This window comes from Hemicordylus capensis, chromosome 5 (assembly GCF_027244095.1).
Source record: "Hemicordylus capensis ecotype Gifberg chromosome 5, rHemCap1.1.pri, whole genome shotgun sequence".
NCBI lineage: Eukaryota > Metazoa > Chordata > Lepidosauria > Squamata > Cordylidae > Hemicordylus > Hemicordylus capensis.
This window is the reverse complement of record NC_069661.1, coordinates 254,530,511-254,554,304: the sequence shown is the minus strand read 5'-3', so window position 1 is coordinate 254,554,304 and position 23,794 is coordinate 254,530,511. Positions and strand designations below refer to the sequence as shown.

The 23,794-nt window shown below is 45.3% G+C and overlaps 1 protein-coding gene across 1 annotated transcript in view; it reads left to right on the top strand.

The window, feature by feature from the left end:
* SLC35B4 (solute carrier family 35 member B4) overlaps positions 1-23,302 on the top strand; it is a 35,086-nt gene extending 11,784 nt beyond the window's left edge. The window contains exons 4-10 of the mRNA XM_053255631.1: positions 4,194-4,243; positions 6,048-6,129; positions 8,474-8,537; positions 10,568-10,677; positions 11,736-11,811; positions 16,059-16,134; positions 17,175-23,302. Coding sequence (XP_053111606.1) covers positions 4,194-4,243; positions 6,048-6,129; positions 8,474-8,537; positions 10,568-10,677; positions 11,736-11,811; positions 16,059-16,134; positions 17,175-17,427 — 711 coding nt within the window. The 3' untranslated portion in view covers positions 17,428-23,302. The remainder of the gene's footprint in view (positions 1-4,193; positions 4,244-6,047; positions 6,130-8,473; positions 8,538-10,567; positions 10,678-11,735; positions 11,812-16,058; positions 16,135-17,174) is intronic.
* The last annotated feature ends 492 nt before the right edge of the window (positions 23,303-23,794 follow it).

Here is a 23,794-nt window from a genome sequence, read left to right as displayed (position 1 = left end):
TGGTCAACCTACTCTTCCAATAGTGGGCCATGTAATGGCCTAGGAAGTGCCCAAGCAGAGCGTGAAGGAAGTGGCTTCACTCTGTGGTTTGTTCCCTGCCATCTGGTATTGAGAGGTATACTGCTCCTGAACATGAAGGTTTCATTGGGCTATTGCGGTTGATAGCTGTTGACAGACCTATCTTAGGGGTTCTCAAATTTGGGTCCCCAATTAAGCAGAGAGAGCAACTGTCCCTCTTCAACCTAGCACAGCATCCCTCCCTGTGGCTCTTACTGGTGTCTCTTTGTCATTTTATTTTTAGCCTACTTTCTTTTAGGAAAGTAAGCTTATGAGATCACCCAGTATTCTGGGTGTCCATAATCTTGTGTTTGTCCCCCTTCCCCCATCAACTTCACAATACCTTGGCCAATTTGAACTAATTTGGGACTGCTTTAGAGGTACACCTCAGTGGTATAGTTTGTGATGATGTCATCCACCCCGAATCAAGATGGTGGACATATTAACATTTGAGGCTCAAGTGGGCTAACTTGTGAACTGCCTAACCTATCAGAACCAAATTTGGAACAGTCGTAGGGACACATAGGAACACCTCAACAGCATAGTTTGTGATGATGTCATCCACCCCAATTCAAGATGGTGGACACATGAATGTTTGAGGGACAAGTTGGCTAACTTGTGAAGATGGCAATTATCAATTAAGATAATAAAGAAAGGAAAGTAGGCAGATTAGTTCGTACCAGAACTTCTTGTTAGATTTTGATTCCTTTTGGGACAGAGAGCCATTTACACATACCTTTTGCTGTATTTGTTTGTTAATTTTTTTTTTGCTTAAAATTTTGCTAAAATTCTTTGAGAACTTCTTTGTTGAAAATGACATTGAAATACATTTTTATGATAAATATGAAATATCTGTCCTTTCCTCTGAATGATCTGTGATTGCTGGCATGGTGCTTTCTCTGCATTAGACAGCTGACCCCTCTCTCTTCCCTCTAACCATCTCTCTCCCCCTTTCTCAAAGCTTACCTTCTTCAGCAAGTAAAACAGCTTTGCCTGGTTTTCCTAGTTAGGGCCCATTCCACTGATCTGTGCATACACTATAAATCTAGGATCCTTTTGCTGTTCATTGACTGAAATAAAGATGATCTGATCTGATATAGGATATTGCATAGCATTTGACTCTCTTGGAGTCACTGTAATCTCCAAACAAATAGTCAGAAATCCCCAAGAGGGTAGCGCTCTCAGTTGCAGAGACACATTACAATGATGTGGACCATAACTTTCTGAAGGATCCTACCAGAAGGCTTTTGTCTTTGTGTAGTCACCTTAAGTGACGCAGCAGGGAAATGCTTGACTAACAAGCAGAAGGTTGCCGGTTTGAATCCCCGCTGGTATTATATTGGGCAGCAGTGGTATAGGAAGATGCTGAAAGGCATTGTCTCACACTGTGCGGGAGGAGGCAACGGTAAACCCCTTCTGTATTCTACCAAACATAACCACAGGGCTCTGTGGGCGCCAGGAGTTGAAACCGACTTGACTGCACACTTTACTTCATGTAGTTCAAGTATTTTTAGAATGTCTATGTGTATACAGTGTGTTAATATTTCCAAGCTGCTTTTCAGCTGACAGACTTCAGAGCATAATGCCATTATACAGATCAGTGCAGCCACATTTGAAGTACTGTGTACAGTTCTAGTCATTGCATGTCAAAAAGGACATTTTAGAAATCGAAAAGGTGCAGAAGAGGGCAACCAAGATGATCAGGGGCCTAGAGCAAATTCCTCTAGGCCCCATGGAGGACAGGTCTATCAATGGCTACGTCTGGTGGATATAAGCCACTTCCAGCCTCAGAGGCAAGTTGCCTCTCAATACCAGTTGCAGGGGAGCAACAGCAAGAGAGAAGGCATATCCTCACCTCTTGCCTGTGGGCTTCTCAGAGGCATCTAATGGGCTACTGTGTGAAACAGGATGCTGGACTAGATAGGCCTTGGACTTCCAGCCTCAGAGGCAAGTTGCCTCTCAATACCAGTTGCAGGGGAGCAACAGCAAGAGAGAAGGCATATCCTCACCTCTTGCCTGTGGGCTTCTCAGAGGCATCTAATGGGCTACTGTGTGAAACAGGATGCTGGACTAGATAGGCCTTGGACCTGATCTAGCAGGGCTGTTCTTATCTCCTTATGAGAAAAGGTTACAACATTTGGGACTTTGTAGTTTAGAGAAAAGGCGACTTTGGGGAGACATGGTAGAAGTGTATAAAATGGTATATGGCATATAGAAAGTGGATAGGGAGAAGGATAGGGAGAAGTTTTTTATCCGTCTCTCACAACACTAGAACCAGGGGTCATCCCATGAACTTCATGGATGAGAGGTCTATCATTATTATTATTATCATTATTAACTTCATGGAGGAGAGGTCTATCAGCAGCTACTAGTTGGAGAGCCACCTCCAGCCTCAAAGGCAGGATGCCTCCGAGTACCAGTTGCAGTGGAGTAACAGCAGGAAAGAGGGCATGCCCTCAGCTCCTGCCTGTGGGCTTCCAGTGGCATCTGGTGAGCCACTGTGTGAAACAGGATGCTGGACTAGATGGGCCTTGGGCCTGATTCAACAGGGCTGTTCTTATGTACTTAAGTTCATGAAATTGATTGCCAGGAAATTTAGGAACCACAAAAGGAAGTAGGGAGTTTGACAGGCTACAGGCTACTTCTGAGGCAGGATGCCTTTGCATACCAGTTGCAGGGGAGCAACACCAGGAGAGAGAGGACATGCCTTCATCTGTTGCCCCTATTGTTGCTCACAGTGGTCCACCAGATGCTTCCCAGAGGCATCTGGTGGACCACTGTGGGGGAAAGGATGCTGGACTTGATGGGCCTTGGGCTTGATCCTGCAGGAATCAATTGCAGCTTGCAGTTAAAAATCAAACCAGCATTGCATAACTCAAAACACAGATGCAGCATTAGCACGAAATAGCCACGGGGAAGCAAGAGGGTCCAGTGAACAACTTGGCTATGACCAAAACATCAGCAGACTCAGTGAAATGTCTGCAGTATCAGGGCCTTGGGGAAGGGGTTCCTGTGCCTAGGCACAGCTGTCTATGCTATGTCTGTGATGTGGAATCATAGCATCTTAGAGCTGGAAGGGACCTTGGGGGTCTTTTAGTACAACCCCCTGCTCAGTGCAGGAAAGTGCTACAGCATTCCTGGCAGATGCCTGTCCAGCCTCTGTTTGAAAACCTCCAGTGAAGGAGAGGATGCCACTGAGCATGGGAGACTGTTCCGTTGCTGAATAGCTCTTACTGTTAGGAAATACTTCCCGGGCAAGTCCAAATCTGTTGCCTGGGAATTTCAGCCTGTTGTGTCTAGTCCTGCATTAGTGCTGCAGCACCTAGGTCAGGGGTAGGTAACGTTGGCTCTCCAGCTGTCACCAAATTACAACTCCCATAATTCCAAGCCACAAGTTATTGTGGCTGGGGATTATGGGAGTTGTCGTTCGGCAACCACTGGAGAGCCAAGGTTGCCTACTCCTGACCTAGATGATGTAGAAATGAGAAGCAGGACCTAGGAGGGGGTCCTTGAATCTCAGCGGCTGGAGTTCACCCCCTTCCCCACTCTTCTCATGTTTCCAGGTGACCCTGTACTTTCTCCAGGGCCAGTGAATGGTTGACATGTTCTCCTATGGGAAAAAGCAAATGTCTGGCTCTGGGGGCACTTTGAAGTGAGGGAAAATTCTGTCCTTCACTCCTGGCACTGGGCAGCTTGGTCCTTACTGACAGAGTTCACACAAGTGATGCAGTGTTTGTCATGGTTACCCTGCATCCCTCCCTTTACCCCTTCCAGGTCCTTGCTGTAGATCAGGGCTGCTCAAATTCGTCCCTCCTGCAGATGTTGGCCTACAACTCCCATCATCCCTGGCTATTGACTGCTGTGGCTGGGGATTATGGGAGTTGTAGCCCCAAAACAGCTGAGGGGCCTAAGTTGAGCAGGCCTGCTGTAGATGTTCTCACACCCCTTGTCGTAACAATGGGCCTTTTGCTAGTTATCAAATCAAGGGTGGCCAGCCTCAGGCTCTCCAGCTTTTGCCGAACTGCAATGCCCACCATCCTCGGCCGCAATTTATCCAGGGTCAATCATGCATTAAATCATTGTTAACACGTTTTCTTTTTCTTTCCATTTCACTTCTGACTGCCCCTCCGTTTCAGGGATCTTTGATAGCGAACATGGCTCTGGGCATCATTATCTTGAAGAAAAGGTAAGTTGGGACCACAGTCTGCCTTGTACCGTAGCTTAAGCCAGGGGCTCTCATCCGTGGGTCTGCCAGTATTATTGGACTACAGCTTCCATCACTCCCAGCCTCAGTGACTGAGATGTAGTCCAACAACATCTGGGGACCCAAGCTTAGGAACCAGGACTGTAGGGAATTTGGCTGCGGCTGGATGACAAAGTCTGACATCAGCCACAAGGGGGCAGGGCCAATGCTGAGGTTGTTGTCGGTCAGCCTTGGCAGAGTTTTCCTTTCCCAGTTAGCGGTTCATGGAATCGCTGACTGGTTGCTTCTTTCCCTGCTCTCTCGAAGAGGCAGGGAAAGGAGTTCCCAGTCAGCGAGCTCCTCTCTTCCTCTCCAGCAACACTGGCTGGGGTGGAGAGGGGCGTTCTTTATGCTCCCAGCCAGTGAGTGCTTCATTCACCAGCTGAGTGCAGGAGGGGTAAAGGGACGCCCTTGGCGAGGGCATGCCTTTGCGGTCCCTGCAGAGCTTGGTGGCCGGAGGACCATTGTCCCTCCTTGTGCCATCGTCCCTATGCCCTTGTTGGGAACTCCTGGTTTAAAAGAATACCACATTGACCTGAATCCAAGACTTAGGTTTTTTCAAGTTTGTTTATGTTAGAAATCAGGGGACCATCTTAAGTTTAGAGCCTTCTTCCTTCCAGGTAGATGCAGGTATAACCTGTATAAATGTAGAGTTATCTTTGATCCAGGCAAATGTGGAAGTGGCTGAAGTCTGCATGGCAGCAGTTCAGAGGTGTGACTTTGTCTCCCCCAAGATCTGATCGACAAGTTGGTCAGGTGGAGCTTAATCTCATGAGGGATTGAAAGAGAGCTACTTAGAACTTCTGCTTAGAACTTGCACCCTCTAATCGCCTGCTAGCTGGACAAAGAGGGGCCTTTTAAAAGTGGTGGTTCTTTTTATCTGGGAGGGGGAGAGCAACTGGTCCTATCCACCCCCCAGGACAGCGGGGATCAATTTTATTTATTTATTATTTCTCTATGTGAACCGCTTTGGAAACATTTGTTGAAAAGCGGTATATAAAATATTTGTTGTAGTAATGTTGTAATACTCAGAAGCCCTTTCCTGCTAATCTAGAGCTGGTTGCAGCTGTTGAGATTCATTCTCTTTTTACTGCTTCACATGCTCTGGAGCAGAATCCTGCAGAAGAAAACAAGTTCCGGAGCTCAGTCCTCACTCTAGTAGTTAAGCCTTGTGTGTTTTCTCCTTGAAGTGGGGAGGTCAGCTGGGATTTGATGGTGCTATTCCGCCTCTAAAAAGCCACAGGTGGATGGAGGTTCTACTGGAAGCCAGCCAGATTATTCCCATTGGCCCCTAGTTACAGACTATTGTGCGATCCACCAAACCACACTGGCACCCTCTTTGCTGCTATTTTCAAAGGCCTGCCTTAGGCAGTCTGCTTAGGTCAACTAGTGATCGGGCCAGTCTTGAACAAGAACTGAGAGCATGCATGAAGTCCTGGGAGCCAGATGGCATTACCAGAGGGAGGAGTTACTGTCAGAACATGTGCTTTCCCTAGAGAGTCTCATGGAGAGCCGTTGCCAGTCAGAGCTGGTCTAGGTGGGCCGTGGGTCTGGCTCGGTTAAGGGAGGTTTAATGTTTATGTACCTGTTTGGTAGGGCAATGTAGGATTCTTGTACTGGCAATCCCCATCCCGCAACTGTCCTGTACACTGACACAGCCACCCGATGCTTAGGATCTGGTGGGATTGTTGCATTACTCTGGATTGGCCCAGACTTGCTGAAACCTCCCTGTCTTCCTCCTTCACAGGTACAGTATCTTCAAATACACGTCCATAGCCCTGGTGTCTTTGGGGATCTTCACCTGCACCTTCATGTCTGCAAAACAAGTGGTAAGAACTGGGATGTTCCCTCTCTCTCCCCCCCAGGATCTTGGTAGCTGTCTGACACGCACGTAACCCTTTCCCACTTGCATGCAAAAACCTCTTGGGGTTCAGGGCAAGCGGAGGACATTATCCCTTATGTTCTACACTGCCCTTTTTTATGATGTGATAAGGGAAAAAATGCTGTGGCCGATTAATGATAAATTTAAGGACTCCGATGTGGAATGTTTAAACTACCTTCTTACTGATGTGATTCCATACGTTAGCTACCAAGTTGCTAATTTTGCATTATTGTCTTTCAAACAGAGGTTTATATCTACTGAGCCACCTTCTAAATTGTAGTTTTAGGTCTAGTCTTACTCTATATGCTACATTTATTGATGTAACTGCAAAGAGGTATTTTAGAACATTATTTTTAGCCTACTTTCTAGTAGGCTTATGAGATCACCCGGCAGTCTGTGTGTGTGTTCATCCGTGTGTCCCCCGCCCATCAACTTTGCAACGCCTGGACCAATATAAATCAAATCGGATACAGTTGTAGGGACACATAGGGACACCTCAATGGCATAGTTTGTGATGTCATTCACCCTGATCCAAGATAGCAGATGCATAAAGTTTTGAGGCACAAGTGGGCTAACTTGTGAACCATTTGATTTGAACCAAATTTGCTACAGCTGTAGGGACACACAGGGATGCCATAATGTTGTGGTGTGATGATGATGTCGTCCACTCCAAGATGGTGGCCACATGAACATCTGGGGCACGTGGGCTAATTTGTGAACCACTTAATTGATTTCAACCAAATTTGGTACAGCTGTAGGGCCACATAGGGAGACCTGTCATCCACCCCAATCAAGGATGGTGGACTCATGGACATTTGAGGTGCAAGAGATCTAACTTGCGGACTTCGATCTGAACCAAATTTCGTCCAATTGTACAGACAGTGAAAGGAAAGTAGGCTGATTAGTTCTTACTAGAACAACTTGTTCAATTGTATGTTAGTAAGAGTTTTTTCTTTTTACATTATGTTATACTTATGTTATATTTTATGTTTTTAATGTTGTGTTTGATGTTACATTATGACCAATTGTCATAATAAATTTACTTAACCTTGCATGCAAAATACAGTCAGAAACATGATCACCCACCTCCCTGGCCTAAAACTGGATATTCAATATGTAGAGCAGAGATGGGTAGCTGGCAGTCTGCAGGCAGCATCCAGACTCCATCTGATTCCTTGTGATGGGGTGAGCAGCAAGCAGGCTGAATGCGGCCCCACAAGTCATTTTGACTGGACCCTGGTGAGCCCACAATCCAGTTGTTCTACCAGGCTGCAGCATGTTGGTTGATATGCCCGGCATGGATTAGATGTTATAAAACCTCCTCTCTTCCTAGGAACATTTTCGCATCTCTTTCAAAGCAGAGTTTTATTAATGTAGCTGTGCTGAGTTAATTTGATATACCAGAGAAACTGGTTTTGACCTTTAAAGCCTTTAACGGCTTAGGGCCGAGGTACCTAGGGCCGCCTTCTCTAGTTCTGCCCAGTCTGTGAAATTGTGTAGAGAAGCTCTCCTGCGAATCCTGCCACCATCTGAAGAACAACTGTTGATGACGCATGAGCAAACTATCTCAGCGGTGACCCCAGTCCTCTGGAACTCGCTGCTGCTTGATTTTAGGCTTGCCCCTGCCTGTTTAATTTGAAACTAAAGTTGAAGACTTTTTTTATTCCAACAGGCTTTCCCCTAATTTTATATATGCTTTGTTTGACTGCCCTGTTTTAATGACTACAGCTTTTCCTGCTTTCCTATGAGTTTAGAGGTTAATTTGTTTAATAGTATAGTATTGTATATTATAGTGTTTGTAGTTTTGTGTCTTTTATTGACTTCTTTTGTAGGTCACCATGGATTCATATATGTAGAATGGTGACATATATCTAAATATATAAGTTTGCCCATTTGTGTAAAAAAGGAGGGCCGGAAATGTGCAAGTATGTGAGAATTTGCACTTCAGTAATGCTTTTCAGTTTGGATTTTGTATGGAGCATCCCAGCGACATACTCTGTGGCTGCACATCCTCTACTGTGAAATGGGAACCATTCTGTTATAGAAACTGGCCATCCGTGATGGGGTCAATTTGGCAAAATACAGTTCTGGCTCTTGGACTGCTGTCTAGAGATAGTGTGTGCCCTGCTGGACACTTCTTGTACAAATTTTTTTGCTTTGCACATTTTGTTTTTCTGACATGAAATCATTCATGTCAAGGTGGGCCTTGTCAAGACAGGATTTTGTAGGGGAAATGCAGACTTGCAAAGGCTGAAATTATCTCTCTTTCTCTCTCCCTTTGACTTCTCTAGACGTCCATGTCGAGCACAGGTGAAGATGAAGATGGTGTCTCTGCTTTCCTTTGGTGGCTGCTAGGTCTGTCACTGACTCAGTTTTCTAATGAGGTGTTCTGGGTACCAAGGTGGAAACAAATTCTGCAAGTTTGCAGCAAAACATACACCTATGTCGATGTATGCTCACCTTCTTCCTTAGAGTGTTTTCACCTCTTTAAAAATGGATTTTCCATCCCTTATTTTCTTCTAAATAACAAAGTATGCAAGCAGCCTTTTAACTAATCCAGGCTTGCAAATAGTCACCTGCCTGATCACCTATGATGAGTTGAAATTGCCTCTAGGTAACCAGGTAGTGCAGCTATGCCATAGTGCGCTCTCTCTCTCTCTCTCTCTCTGCCTCAAATAACTACCATAGGAATTTGTGGTAGATGGGTTACTGCTGATGGACAATACGTAGACCACACGTACTTTTCATGTAGTTGAATGGTAATTCACTTTGAATGAATTGATTTTCCTGTAGTTGAAAACAGTGGTATACTAGCTGGTAACCTCCAGGTTGGACTACTGCAATGCACTTCATGTAGGGCTGCCTTTGTACTTAGTTCAGAAACTTCAGCTAGTCCAAAATGCAGCAGACAGATTGATCTCTGGGGTATCACTGAGTGACCAGGTTATGCCTGTTCTTAAACAGTTGCACTGGCTGCCAGTATGTTTCTGGGCAAAGTACAAAGTGCTGGTTGTTTCCTTTAAAGCCCTGAATGACTTAAGTCCAGGTTCCCTGAGAGAGCGCCTTTCTCTACAAGATCCCCACTGCTCACTGAGATCATTAGGAGGGGTCTGTCTTTGGGTGCCACTGGTTCATCTGGTGGCGACCTGGGATCAGGCCTTCCTTGTTGCCCCTAGGGTGTGGAACTTGCTCCCTGTAGATATGAGATATGTAGCTATCTTTACTGGAGGCCTTCAGGAGATCCTCAGACCTATCTTTTAAACCTGGCTTTTAATGATAATTTAGTTTTAATTTTTAATTTTAATCTGCTTTTAAATGGCTTGATTTTTAATTATGTGTGTGTTTATTTTAGTTTAAACTGCCCTGAACCACTTTAGGAAGGGCAGTATATAAATCAAATAAACAAACAAATAAAAACTACTTCATGAAAAGTCGGTCAAATTACATAGTTAATCTACTTCTGTTGACAGGTAATTACTGGTTTAACTACTAATAATAATTAATTTATTATTTAATAATTCATTATCCTAATGAAGACTCTGTATAAATCCCAATAGAAATACCAGATCAGTCACCAAGAAGAATACAGACCTACTTCTAATTACCAGTAGAGGGGGTGGCATCTCTCTTTATATCCTTACGGCTAGGGACATGCTCAGGATATAACATTTGTAAGGGAACTGGCTGCACTTAGAATATGCCGCTTGGCCCAGGAAGAGCGAAGTTGCTCCAGAGGGATAGGAAAGTCTACACGGCGTATGCTATTTACAGGCCGGTTTAGATTATTTACAGATATGTATTGGGTGGGGTTAGAGTCTTAATTAAGGATCCTTCCAAAATGTTCTTTGAGCAAAGTAAATTCTAAAGTCCAGTAAGCCATGCTGTTTGATCTCTTGTCATACCAACAAGAGATGTTTGATGTTTTAATTTTCAACCTGTGAAAAGTAGTTATAAAAATAAAAAGTAGCTGGAACTATTTAAGGCAGGGGTTTATTTATTTATTTTATTTATTTTATTTTATTTTTACATTTATATACCGCCTTTCGTTAAAAGAAAACCCCAAGGCGGTTTACAAAAGTTAAAACATACAATTAAAAGGCAATAAAAACATCAAGCAAAAAATATAAAAACATATAAAAACAGGCATAAAAACAATACAACAGATAAAAACACACAGAAGCAGCAGTAAAAACAATTATGTAAAAGCCTGGGTAAAAAGCCAAGTCTTTACAAGCTTTCTCAATCCTGGGTCCCCAAGTAGACTACAGCTCCCATCATTCTCAGCCATGTGGATGATGGGAGTTGTAATCCACCAACACATAACTATTTCATAGTCATTGTGTGTGGCAGGGACAGCATGTGTTCATGCTGCCTTTTTGTTCCAGGTATTGCTGCACTGACCTTCGCCCTCCTCATGTCAGCTCGGATGGGGATTTTCCAGGAGACCCTCTATAAAGAATTTGGCAAGCACTCCAAGGAAGCCCTCTTCTACAATGTAAGCAGCTGGGAGACTTTTCATGAGGCAGTTGGGTTTAAAAAAGATTTTTAAAAGATTACTTTGTAGAAGTTAAACTGATCGATCATATGTGCACTACATTTGGAGGATATGAGCAGGAAAACCATAGACATGCTGCTGGAATTGTTGTCATTAAAGCATCCATCCATATATAAAGCCTAGATCCATATATTCTGAGGAATACAGTGGTAGTGTTCTGTCTGGACTGTACCACTTTAGGCTGTAGGTTGGAAGGACTGTTGCATGTTTGAATGCTCCTTTATGGGAAAAACTACTTAAATGTTTTTTAAAAAGCTTTTAAGGGAGAACACTTATATAAAATGCTATGTGCAAAAAGTGTCATGTTGGTTCTTTTCTTTTTGGCAGGGAGAATAATTCAAATATTCAAAGTCCCCCTAACCCGAAGTGTTCCCTGGAGTGTACCACCTACTGCTCCACCCTCCACTGTTACTGCGGTTGTCTGCAAAGACAAATGCTGAAACTGTGGACAGAAGTGGGACTTCAGAGTGTGTTGCTGGGGGTGAAATATGAAGAGGGCTAGAGTGACTTGCCTAAAGCTATCCTGGTTGTATGGAGATCCTGGCTCAGGTCTCCCCAGTCCAACATGTTTTAGCCACAGTGCAATGATGGAAGGAGAAATCTGAGTTTTATTATGTATGTGCCCATTATAATCTTTAAACGGGGAAGAATTTAAAAGTAATGTTGCCATTTGGTGTAGGAGTCTGTTTCATGGGAGCCTGGAGTATGGCCACTCATATGATCCAGTTTGGAAAAAACCAACATTTTTATTTGCAGATGCAACTCTATGTTAGTCTGCCTTATTACTGAGGCTTGGAAATGCTTTCCTCCCCACAGTCTGTGAGAATGATCAAAACCATCCCTAGCACAATTCTCTGATCTAAAAGTGATCCTGAGTAGCTTCTGAGAGATGGTTGTTTGTTTGCATGGATGGTGGGAAATGCTGGCTGCTTCCTCAGAGGCCAAGACCTCTGCAGATTCTCCCCTCTGAAATGTTGCCTTGGATTTCCTTCTGACAGCACGCACTCCCCATCCCTGGCTTCCTGCTGCTGGCTCCTGATATCTACAGGCATGCAGTGTTCTTCAGCCAGACTGGTAAGTTGATGTTTTCCCACCACTGTCCTGTACACAAAGGCGCCCGCAGAATGCCCCCAGCCTCGCATTCTTTCCCCTGGGTGGTTTTACTTGTCCTGTGCTGGAGTTCAGCACTGTATTATATGACACACTTGTACCATTAGATGCAACGGTGCTGCTGGGAGAGTAGAGAGATTCACTCTACCTGCAAAGCAACTTTTCAGAATCTGTGGTAACTGAGTTAATGGGCTCTGGGAATAGTCTAGTCATTCTGGGTAAGTTCCTGCCCTCTGTCTCAAGGGTGAGGTGTATCAAGGTCCCCCTTATACTTATATTGCCTTGTACTCTACGTGTTCACCCAATGCCACATTGCTAGCTAACATGAGAATAGCTTACCCATATTGAGTCTCCAGTTTTGAAGAAGAGCTGTGCAGATGTCCTCTGTTCCGATTTTGTCTTTTATTTGTCTTGGTGGTGGCGGGGGGTGCGGGGTGAGGTCTTGGACTCTGCACGTGTCCCAAATTTAATGCAGAAGCACTTTAAAAGTCTAATTTCAGGTCTGGAAAGGCCCCAGGGTTGCTGAAATGAAGTTTCCCAGGAGTTTGCTCCCACCTGGGTAGTCTTTTAAAAATGCATTTGGATTACTTTTTAATTTCAAATGTATCCGCTGTTCTGGGGGCCTTCTTGTCTAAAGCGCAACATATAAATTCTCTAAACCAGGAGTCCCCAATCTTGGGTCCCTAGCTGTTGTAGGACTACAGCGCCCATCACCTCCAACCACAGCAGCCAAGCAGGGTTTAGAGGGAACCCCTGCTCTAAATAGATAAGGGGTGTAAGCTGGGCTGCGCATCTTGGGCCTTCCAGCTGTTGTTAGCTTGCAATTCCCATCATCCCTGGCTTGGCCACAGTAGCTGAGGCTGATGGAATTTGTAGTCCAAAATCTGCTGGAGGGCCAAAGTTGTGTGGCTGGGATGTGAGTGTGCTACTCACAAAGAGGAGAAACCACAATTTGTGGTTGCATCTGTCAAAGATCAATGACGAATTAAAATAATCCACAAGGAAAAGGGAATTATTAAGAGGATCTGGGTGGTTAGAGTTGCAGAGCATTAAGTCAGGGGAGAAGAATTATCTCCCATTCTTCTTTCCCTCTGAAATAACCACCTTTCTGAAATACAGTATGGAATGCTTGCAAAAACTGAAATGAATTGTGTCCTTGAATACAGCATCTTAAATAAGTCAAAACAAGACCTTTCTTGCTGCAGGCAGGGTCTTGTGTGAATTACTTGCTTACTATGAAATAAAAGGAACCTTTGAAAGGATTTGCAGGAGAGGATGGAGGAAATGCTGTGTGTGTTGGACAGTCTAGCGCTCTAAACAGGGTGGTGTGTGTTTTTGTTTTTGACTGAAAACCTTGGTTCTGGTTTATTTTTTCCTCCCAAATCCTCTTAAGCGTATCATTGCTGTTGAATAACCTCCTGTTTCTGAGGCTGCCATCTGCTGATCCCTGGCAGAGGACCATGTGGGCAGACCTTGCTCACCGAGAAGCGTTTATGGCGTTGCATATAAAGATGTGGTGGGGAGTGCTCCTGTTCCACTGAAAACCGGTACCATGGGCTTGTTGGCATGCTAACGCTCAACACTGTGGCAGCCAGCCATGACATGTCAGAAAAGTGTGCACTTTTCATATGGAAGGAGCCAGATTGCTACAGCATCTCCAGCTAAAAGATCTGGTGCAGCAGGGTCGAGAAGAGCCTGAGACCTCGGAGGGCCACTGCCAATTGAAGCTGACAGCTGAGGGACACTACTAGGAAACGGGCTCACTTTCCTCAGTACAAGGCGGGTGTGAGATAATACTGTGGGGCCATTCCAAGAGCAGAGCACCAGTGAAAATGATCTGGCTACAAAGCCAGCTCTCAATGCACCTCTCTGAATCCTCTGGATAATGTGCATATTTCCAGGCCAGTGGACTTGCCTGATGATATCATCTGGGCATTGCTTGGCTGTAGCTTTAATAGCCAAGGCTTAATTTGAGCTGGGACTTCACTGTCTCTTTGTGTGCCAAGGCTTGGGAGTGCAAGGGGAGCCATGGTAGGCCAGCATGGAACAGCCATATACCGAGTCAGATCCTTGGTCCATCTAGCTCAGTATTGTCTACCCAGACCGGCCACGGTTTTTCCAAGGTTGCAGGCAGGGGTCTCTCTCAGCACTCCCTTGGAGAAGCTGCCAGGGAGGGAACTTGGAACCTTTTGCATGCAAACATGCAGATGCTCTTCCCAGAGCAACCCCAATCCCTAATACAGTGCTCCCATGTAGTCTCCCATTCAAATGTAAACCAGGATGGACCCTGCTTAGCAAAGGGGCGATTCATGCTTGCTACCACAAGACCAGCTCTCCTCCCACATGCCTCTCTGTGGAGTGCTTTCCTGTTGCCACAAGCAGCCTCCTCCATACAGATGTAGGGTTTAGAAAATGCTCTTCCAGGGCGGATGTGAGACAGTTGCTAAAAAGTGAATGCAATCCTAGGCTGCATTAACAGAGGCATAGTGTCCAGATCGCAAGAAGTAATAGTCCCTGGTCTGCACTGCTCAAGCCTCATTTGGAATACTGTGTCCAGTTCTGGGCCTGCATGTTATGGACAACTTCATGAACTAGAACAGGTTCAGAGGAGGGCCACAAAGATGGTGAGGAGTCTGCAAACCAAGTCCTGTGAGAAATGCTTGAAGGAGCTGGATATGCCGAGTCTGGAAAAGAGGAGACCAAGGAGAAATACAAGAGCTGTCTTCAAGTATCTGAAGGGCTGTTGCACAGAAGGAGGTTGGACTAGAAGACCTCCAGGGTCCCTCCCCACTTTAACATTTTATGTAACATCTAGGCAATGCCAAGTGCCCCCCAGCCTAGGTCCTGGCATTTCTTCTTATAGACATTAAGCTGCTCTTACTACCACTGTCATCCTTGGTGCCACACCTTTTCCCCAAGTTAGGAGTGCTGCATAGTTAACACCACTGTGCCAGGTATGGAGTTGCCTTCAGTCGAGTTGGACTGTTGGTCCATCTAGCTCAACATGGTCTACTTGGGCTGGCAGTAGTTTGCAAAACCTTTCCCAAAAGTGCTAACGTGTCTTCTTTTAACTGGAGAAGCCTAGAATGCAAAGCTGATATTCTACCACTGAGTCCTGGCCTGTCTGGTTAGCACTTTCTTGCAGACTGATGAAGTTCTCCCAACTCCTCTGCTTTTTAAAACAGAGGCATCAAGGGAGAAACAGCAAGGAAGAAAAGGAACAGCATTTTCTTAATGGCCAACTTTTGGGGTTCTCAGAATTCACCTGCTGGCCATTGTTTGAATTCCAGTGCCTGGAAGAGACACTCCTTTGGAATCCTACGTATGACACCTTGAATTCCATAGTGAGCAAATGTAATAAATAATATTTTAGTTGGATTTCAGTTGTTGCAAGCTATACAGTATGGGGTGCTGATAGTGTCTGAAAAGCCTAGTGCAAATATGATGATGATGATGATGGATTATGGATTATTTCATGACTAGTGAATTTAAGCCCGTTAAATTAACGGGCGCTAGTAGACCGCTATTGCGGCTCGCTTTTTGGGGCTGGCTGTTCCCTTCTCTTTCCTGCCCCACTATCCCTCCCTCCCTTCTGCCCCACACTCTTGCCTCTCTTCCCCTCCCTCCCACCCCACTCTCTTGCCCTTCCTCCCCCTCCCTCTCAGCGTCCTGCTCCAGTCCGTCCTGCCCTTCCCCACCCCACTCCCTCTTGCCGTTCCCCTCCCCCTCCCCCACGCCCTCCCCCCTGACCCACTCCCTCTTGCCCTCCCCCTCCCCTCCGACCCACTCCCTCTCGCCCCTCCCCCTCCCCCCTGGCCCACTCCCTCTCGCCCTTTAGCCAGGTGTTATAGAAACTGGGGATGCTCTGAAGCTCTGTCCCCATGGTGATGTGCTCAGAAGCATATAGTATTCTGCCCATGAGTGGGATGCCAACATTCATTGTCATCCCACTCATGGGGAGAATCTGTCCATGAGTACAGTATGTCTCTCTTCAGACAAACACTGTGACCCTCGATAGCAGGGGGAAGCTGTGGTTGAAAATATATGTTGAAAAAGCATGTGTTGTTTTGTGACTCTTCAGGGCACTGAAGGTCACTGCAGGGCAGGTACAAGCAGGATGGAGGTGACAGCCCAGCTCACTCCTTGCAAAGCTGCTAACGGGGTTCTCTATTTTCAGAGGGTCTCTCACCTTCCTCTCTCCTTCTTTGCAGAACTATTCCAAGTCCCTGTGATTGGACTGAGCTTGCCCATAATGTGGTTCTACCTCCTCATGAACATTATAACTCAGTATCCTTCTTGAACATGTCTGAAGGCCTGGCTGCTGCAGAGAGTGGGCTGTTAAACTTGTGTTTTGGGGTGTAGCAAGCTCTGTCTGGCTTATTTTGCTGAAGAGTCCGTTTTCTGACTCTTCTGAATTTTCACCTGCTCCAGCTTTATAGAAGATGGTGTGTGTGTGTGTGTGTGTGTGTGTGTGTGTGTGTGTGCGCGTGCGTGCGCGCGCCTACATCTGATGCCTACAACCCATATGTTCAAGCTTCCCCCCCCTCTCAAGAGGGGAGGGGAGAGATCATGCATCCTGGGCATCATTGTGGAGTACCTGACTTGCAGATGATGTTTGTCAGGTGGGTGGGCAGTTCACTACTCCTGCAGTACATAAAGGACCCCTACATGTCTAGACATGAGACCACAATCTAGTGCAGCTGCACAAAAGCAAATGCAATTTTAGCTTGCATGAACATCTGAGGCACAAGTGGGCTAATTTGTGAACCACTTAACCTATTTGAACCAAATTTGATATAGTTGTAGGGACACAATGGCATAGTTTGTGATGATGTCATCCAGCCCAGTCAAAGATGGCGGACTCATGAACATTTGAGGTGCAAGAGATCTAACTTGTGGACCTCAAATTGAGCCAAATTTAGTTCAGTTGTAGAGACAGTGAAAGGAAAGTAGGCTGATTAGTTCTTACTAGAACAACTTGTTCAATTCCATGAGCCAGCGTGGTGTAGTGGCTAGAGTGCTGGACTAGGACCGGGGAGACCCGAGTTCAAATCCCCATTCAGCCATGAAACTAGCTGGGTGACTCTGGGCCAGTCACCTCTCTCTCAGCCTAACCTACTTCACAGGGTGTTTGTGAGGAGAAACCTAAGTATGTAGTACACCGCTCTGGTCTCCTTGGAGGAAGAGCGGGATATAAAGTGTAATAATAATGTCGATATGCCCTGCAATCTAATGGTGATAGTTCAAAGCATACAACTAGTTTCCCTCCTCCCCCCGACTTGCTGAGCATACCTCTTTCTTTCCCCTTAACTCTGCCCCTCCTTCAGATATGTGTGCATCCGAGGCGTCTTCATCCTGACCACAGAGTGCACATCACTGACAGTCACTTTGGTGGTGACATTGCGGAAATTCATCAGCCTTATCTTCTCCATTCTGTACTTCAGGAACCCCTTCACCACCTGGCACTGGACAGGCACCATTTTGGTCTTTGTGGGGACTCTGATGTACACAGAAGTTTGGAGCAACTTGAGGCCTCTGCTGGACTCGAAAGAAAAGAAAGATGGGAAGAAGCAGGAGTGACTGGAAATACCCCCCAGAAAGCTCCTGGCTTCTGCACTGGAAAAAAGAACTTTTTTAAATCAATGTTTTTGTAGGGTGCAGAGCAATAGATGATACCTTCTCATGGAAGTGTGGTGGGGGTGGGGGGGACTGTTTTTGTAATACAAAAATGGCTGATCTTGGCTATGCCAAGCAGATGAAGAAGCCTGCTTTAGTGGGGAAACCTGATGGGGTCCCTGAAGTAGCAGACAGAACTCCGACAAACCTGCCATGGTTTTGCACAAGACTGGTCTGATAATTGTCCCATGTGTCAGGGCTACACAGCAGCTGTGTGCTCAGTGAACAGTGATGGTTAAGCTGTGCGGTTCACACAGCAAAGAATTCAGGGTAAACTTTTTCCTAGGCCTTATGATGTGGCTGCCATCTTGGAAAAAACCCTGAGAGCATAAATGGGTTAGCCCAAATTAACCACGTCCCAAATGTTAACCTGGTGAAAGTTACCACACATACATGTATACTGTGTGTGTTTTCTGTGGTAAATGTGTTCCCCTGCAGCCTTGTGGAGTGAGCACTGGGGTTCACTGTGCCCGGTAGAGTTACTGACTGGGATTTACTCTGTTTTGGTGAATAATCCACTGCACAAAAGCTTGTGTTGAGTTTCCATCCTGAAGTAACATTGTGAATATAAAGGTATAAGTATAATACTGTTGGCCCTGGCTTGTGTGGAGACCCACACATCTCTAGGTGTTTTCCTTTACTCACATCCCTCACACTCCAATTTTTTGGAAGTTGGGTGTTGATGGAAGGAGTGTGTAGCTAACTAGAGAAGATGCCTTTTTCTAAAAAGGAGCGTTGAATGATGTGAGCTCCTCGCACCCCACAGTCTGATATGGTACAGCCCGAACTGAAACGGCTCAGACACCGGGTTTACCATCCCAATGAGAACAAGGCCCAATTTTGGCCTTGTGGAAGCAGATTTTATTCGGCTTTTTCAGTGTACGTGTTCTATAGTAGTTTAGAAGGATTGTGCTGGGCTGCAAGGAATTGAAGATCACAAGTCTAGATGGTTGTTGGGCATCAGTCAGGATAGAAATTTTTATTTGGGCAAGCTTATTTCTTGGCTTCAGTGCTCCTTCATTTTATACCATGGTTTCTCAAACTGGGGTCTCAGATGTGTTGGACTACAACTCCCATCATCCCCAGCAACAACAGCCTTTGGCTGTTGTGGCTGGGGCGGGTGATGGGAGTTGTAGTCCAACATAATCTAGGGCCCAAATTGAGAAGCCGTGGTTTACATCTTTGCCCTGCTTCCCCCCCAGTAAGAGATTGAGTTTAGGCTTGTCCACAAAAGTAGATCAGTGGATGATCTGTAATAATTTTTGATGATAATTGTTTTAGATAGTACTGTATTGTTACTTCATTGCCTGTTGTGGGCGAAACAGGATTCCACCCCAGTTTACATAAATCTCTTTCGATTACCATGCATATTCTGGTGCCCCAAACCCCTGGTTCACATTCATTTTGTCCCATAGACTGTTGTTTTTCAGTGGGCCTCCCAGTTTCATGCAGCAGGTGGTTGCCTTTTTAGAGGGATGCCAACGTGGTCCTTCTAAGGGTTGTCCTTGCACCCTATTTCCCTGACACTCCTGTGTTTCAAAATTGGCCATATTTTGCACCACTGATGAATGTATTATTTTCTCAAGTTAACTACTTCTCCTGATTTATTTTCTGCAACAGTCCAGGAGAGCCTTTGGGCAGTAAACTAGAAATCACATTGGACACGGGACTGCCGCTAAGAACAGCATCCTTGTGTCTGCTTCTTTCCTGCATTGTCTAGGAGTGCTCATGGTGTGAAGAGACCCAGTGCTTTTAATTTCCCTGCTTGCCGCCACCTCCCCCCCCATGTCATTGACTGGCATTGTCAGGGAAATACACAGCACGGTGACGTCATGTCATGTGGTAAGTTGTGCTTAACATTCAGGGAGGAGGGGAGGTAAAAGTTGGGGATGCCATTTTCAGTGACAGCCTCGTGTCTGCCATCTTGTCTGGCACCCACCTTAACTATAACACTGCATACAATGCATGAGATAAAAGTGAAACTGCCAGCAGTCTACTATAACAGAAACTATCTATTTGGATATTCCAACAATGCCTAAAAAATTGAAGCATGAGACATTTCCTGCTTCCCCTTTCCTTGGCATTGTCACATCCAACACCGCTCTCAGTCTGTCTGTATGTCTATCCTGTTCTCTAAACCCGACAAGGAAGGCCTTCAGTGGTAGGTAGGCAGGCCACCAATAGGCAGGGCCACCTAGCAGCAACACTTGAATGGTCCCGTTGACTGCTGTGGCTTGTTACTTTTTTCAGAGCGGGGTACCCAAGCTTGAATCTCTAGATGCTGTTGGAGTACAACTTCCACCATCCCTAGCTACAATGGCCTTCTGCTGTTGTGGTTGGGGATGATAGGAGTTGTAGTCTAACATCATTTGAGGACAAAGTCAGGCACCCCTACTCCAGAGCATGGATTGTGTCCTGTTAGTGTTTCTTGGAGAGGATAATGCCCACAATCTGCTTCTGAAAAGGGCTTTTGTAGTCTATTCTTTAAGGCAAGGGTTCTCAACCTGCGGTAGTCCTGATGTTGCTGAACTACAACTCCTATCATCCTCAGCTACAATTTATTGTGGCTAGGGATGTGGGAGTTGTGGTTCAGCAGCATCTGGACTACCACAGGTTGGGAATCCATGCTCTAAGGTGTGTGTATATAAGCATGTTTTCACAAGCAAGTTACCTCAGGGGTAACTTTCAGAACAATTCACAAGTGTACACTGTCCAAGCAGGAAGCACACGGGCTTGGTTCAGACATAATGGCTAATCGTGGTTTGGCATTTCTTGAAGGAGCCTTGCGCTCATAAGCTTCCCCTCACCTCATGCACTCCAGTTCCCTCTTGCACTTCCTCTTTTGCGGCAAACCATGCTTGGAAACCAGTTTCTGTGCCTTCCAGCTCTGGTTTGCAGGTAAGCCATGGTGTGCTGAAGAAGAGGAAGTATAGGAGGAATTCAATTGTGTGAGGGATGGAGGGAGCACACCATTGTTTCCTCTAACAGGGATTCTCAGATGTTGTTGACGACAACTCCCAGAATCCCCAAGAAAAAGCCATTGCAGCTGGGGATTCTGGGAGTTGTGGTCAACAACATCTGGGAATCTCTGTTAGAGGGAATACTGGAATGCACAAGCCTGAGACTTGTTCATACCACCTCAGTCATGGTTAGCTGTTATTTCTCAAGCAAGTCTGTTGTCTGTTTGCTGAGGTGTAGGGGTGTGCAAAACGTTTCGACGTTGAAACATTTCGACTTGAAACAGGCTGTTCTGAGTGTCTTGAGCTCAAAACAAAATGCCCTTTAAATAAAGAGTCTGTTTTGAGCTCAGAACAAAACAACCCTGTTTCGATTAAAAGTCTTTCAACATTTTGAGCGCCATTTTGGAGGCCTGTTTTTCCCTTGCTGACTGGTTTTCTGGCACTGGCTTGCAATCCTATGGGGGTTTGGGGGAAAGGTTAAAAATGTGTTTAAAATCGCCTGCTTACCCATTTCTTTTGTGGGTTGGGTGGTAGGTAGCATCCATCATGCCCTACCACCTAACCCACTTTGGTGTCCCTAGGAGCTACCTATGAGGAACAATGAGGTGTTTTGAGTTTCCCCATTCTTCCCTGTGGTTGAAACATTTCCAGTTTTGTTGCATCAAAACAACCAGACCGACCACTGTGTCAATGAAATGTTTCGTCCGTCTGTGTTTTGTTTTGAGCTCGCAACAAAACAAAATCTGTTTCATGCACATCCCTACTGAGGAGCAACATATATATGCCCAGAGAATGTGTATTGCTCTGAAAGTCACCCCTGAGGTAAATGCTGTTGTCCAAATATACTTCTAAGTACGTAAAACAGACCCTGGTTACATTGGAACCAAGCCATTCCATCAATGGGACAAACATTTCCCACATCATGCTGGAAAGACCTCTCCATTTCTAGGATTTACCTTGCAGAATGCTGCCATTCTCCCCGCCAACAGAATTGGCGAAATATCTAAACAGAAGCACAGGGAAAGTCATGGGTTTTGCCCTTACAAGCACAACTTCCTGCTAAAGAATTCTGAGAGTTTTATGGAGGGGTCTAGCATGTCACTTCCACATTTCCCAGGGTTATTTTAGAGGAAGCCTTGTCAGTTCAGGATTTCAGAATTATTTTTTTCCTGACTTCAGAATTAGTTAGTTAGTGATGTGCATGTTTCCCAAAGTCTCTGATCTGGGGCAAGAGAGAGACCAATCCAGTGTTAGATTAGCAGTTACTCCCAAAGTGTGGTTTGATTCTGAAATGACAATTCATGCTTGAAATTTCACTAAGTTGAGACACTGACCTTCAGCGACAGAATAAGCTGTGCTAATGCAAGGCATCTGTGAAGTTGGTTTCTTAATCAAATGGTATTTTAAACTGGAGAGAAGTTCTAAAAGTATCCAGTTTCTGTCCTAAAGAGGGGTCCAGTTCATTTGGTGCAGGGTTAGGAGGGAGTGCTCATTTTCCTGTTACCTTATTTGGAAAAGCCGTGAAATTTCTTCCTACAATAGCTATGAAAGGTGCAGGATCCCAACTTGGACAGTTTCTGACAACTTCATTAGTAACAACTTGTACATATACAGAGTGTTTAAATAATGTGTAGCACCTCATGCTGATCATTTATTCTGCTCTTAGTACACTTGGATGTATGTAATTTTTTTGAGGGGGTGTATATTAGACTTTGTTTAAGTGTCCTCTATGTTTACACATATTTATACATAACTCCATGTTTACAAGCCAGTCTGAGCAATACATAACCAAGAGATTGCTTTTCATTCTTGTATTGAGCATCCATCTGTTCATATGTTGAATGTTGGCAAATGCTGGAGGAAGCTCCCATGTCTGTGTATCCCAGGAAATGCCTCTTCTTGTATGCTATAGTATTATGTACATCAGATTGGTGTACAGAGGAGCTGTTGCTGGCCTTTTTGGATGCCACACTTCTTTTAGGAATCTGCACACATGTGTGCATGCACTGCTGATACGGACAAGATTGATCTCCATGTATGCCAGTTTCCGGAACAGACTTTGATGCCTGCGGAAGTATAGCATGCAAACAGTGTTGCACCTGTATCTGCCTCTACTGTTTGCATGTCCTTATTATACCGTCTATTTGCTCACATATGCTATATCGTAAGTTGATGGAACGCCTGAGCTTGGAGTGTTGTCAGTTGCTATGATCAGCCGCTGCTTAGAGTCCTCCCGATAGCCTTGCAGTTTAGTTGAGTAACATAGCCCTACATCAGTGGTTCTTAAAGTCCGGCCCCCAAATGTTGCTGGACTATAACTCCCGTTCACCTGGGCCACTTTGGCTGGGAATGATGGGAGTTTTAGTCCAATACCTGGGGACCAAGGCTGAGAACCTCTGCCCTATGAAGTCATACCAGGTTCCGCTATGTGGGGAAGAAAGGAAATGGTGCTCGCTGGGCTCTCTACTACCTGAAGAGGAAAATGGGTCTGTCTACATTATTTCATTGCTAGAGGCCCCCCTCTCAAAAACAAAACAAAAACCACCACAATCCTTAAGTAATTAGAACTGTATACCTTTCTATTAGCTATGCTTTCATATAAGTTTCATGGCTGCTTTGGGAGAGCTATAGTCTAATGGGTTTGTGACTGAAGTGTAGACATGATTGAAGCGAGGAAGAAACAGCTTCATTAGACACTGGAAAATGTTATCAGTGATGAAACAAACATGGAGGCATGTGGAGAGTCGGAGACTATGTAATCTTTTTGCTTACTGGAAATGGGGAGGCATTTGTATGGTTAAATAAATAACTTGACTTCAGAGAGGTGCTGTAGTTTTTTTCTTGGCTCCTGCTTTGTCTCTGTCCTTCCACGAGGAACTTTACCTGGATGTGTTTGATACTGGCTTCCAGATCTAGCTGTGAAATGGATTTCCTCATTAAAAGGTGCTGCCCTGTCTCTCTCGGCCTGATCCACAAACCAGGTGAGGCAGGGATTCTTAAACTTGGGTTCCCAGATGATGTTGGCCAAGAACTCCCATCATTCCTAGTGACATGGTCTTTGGCCATTGTAGTAGGGGATGATGGGAATTGTAGGCCAATAACATCTGGGAACCCAAGTTTGAGTATCCCTGGGTTAAGGAGAGACTCGTCAGATGAGAGGGATGCATACGTGGAAATGGAAATGTAGCTGACTAGGGTGTGTTTTGGCCTCCACTTCCTTTTCCTATTCTCAGCAGAGTTTGGGATTTCTTTCTCTTGGCCTGAAACATGCATCCACCAGGTCATCTTAACTTAGGGTTGTTGCTTAGGTA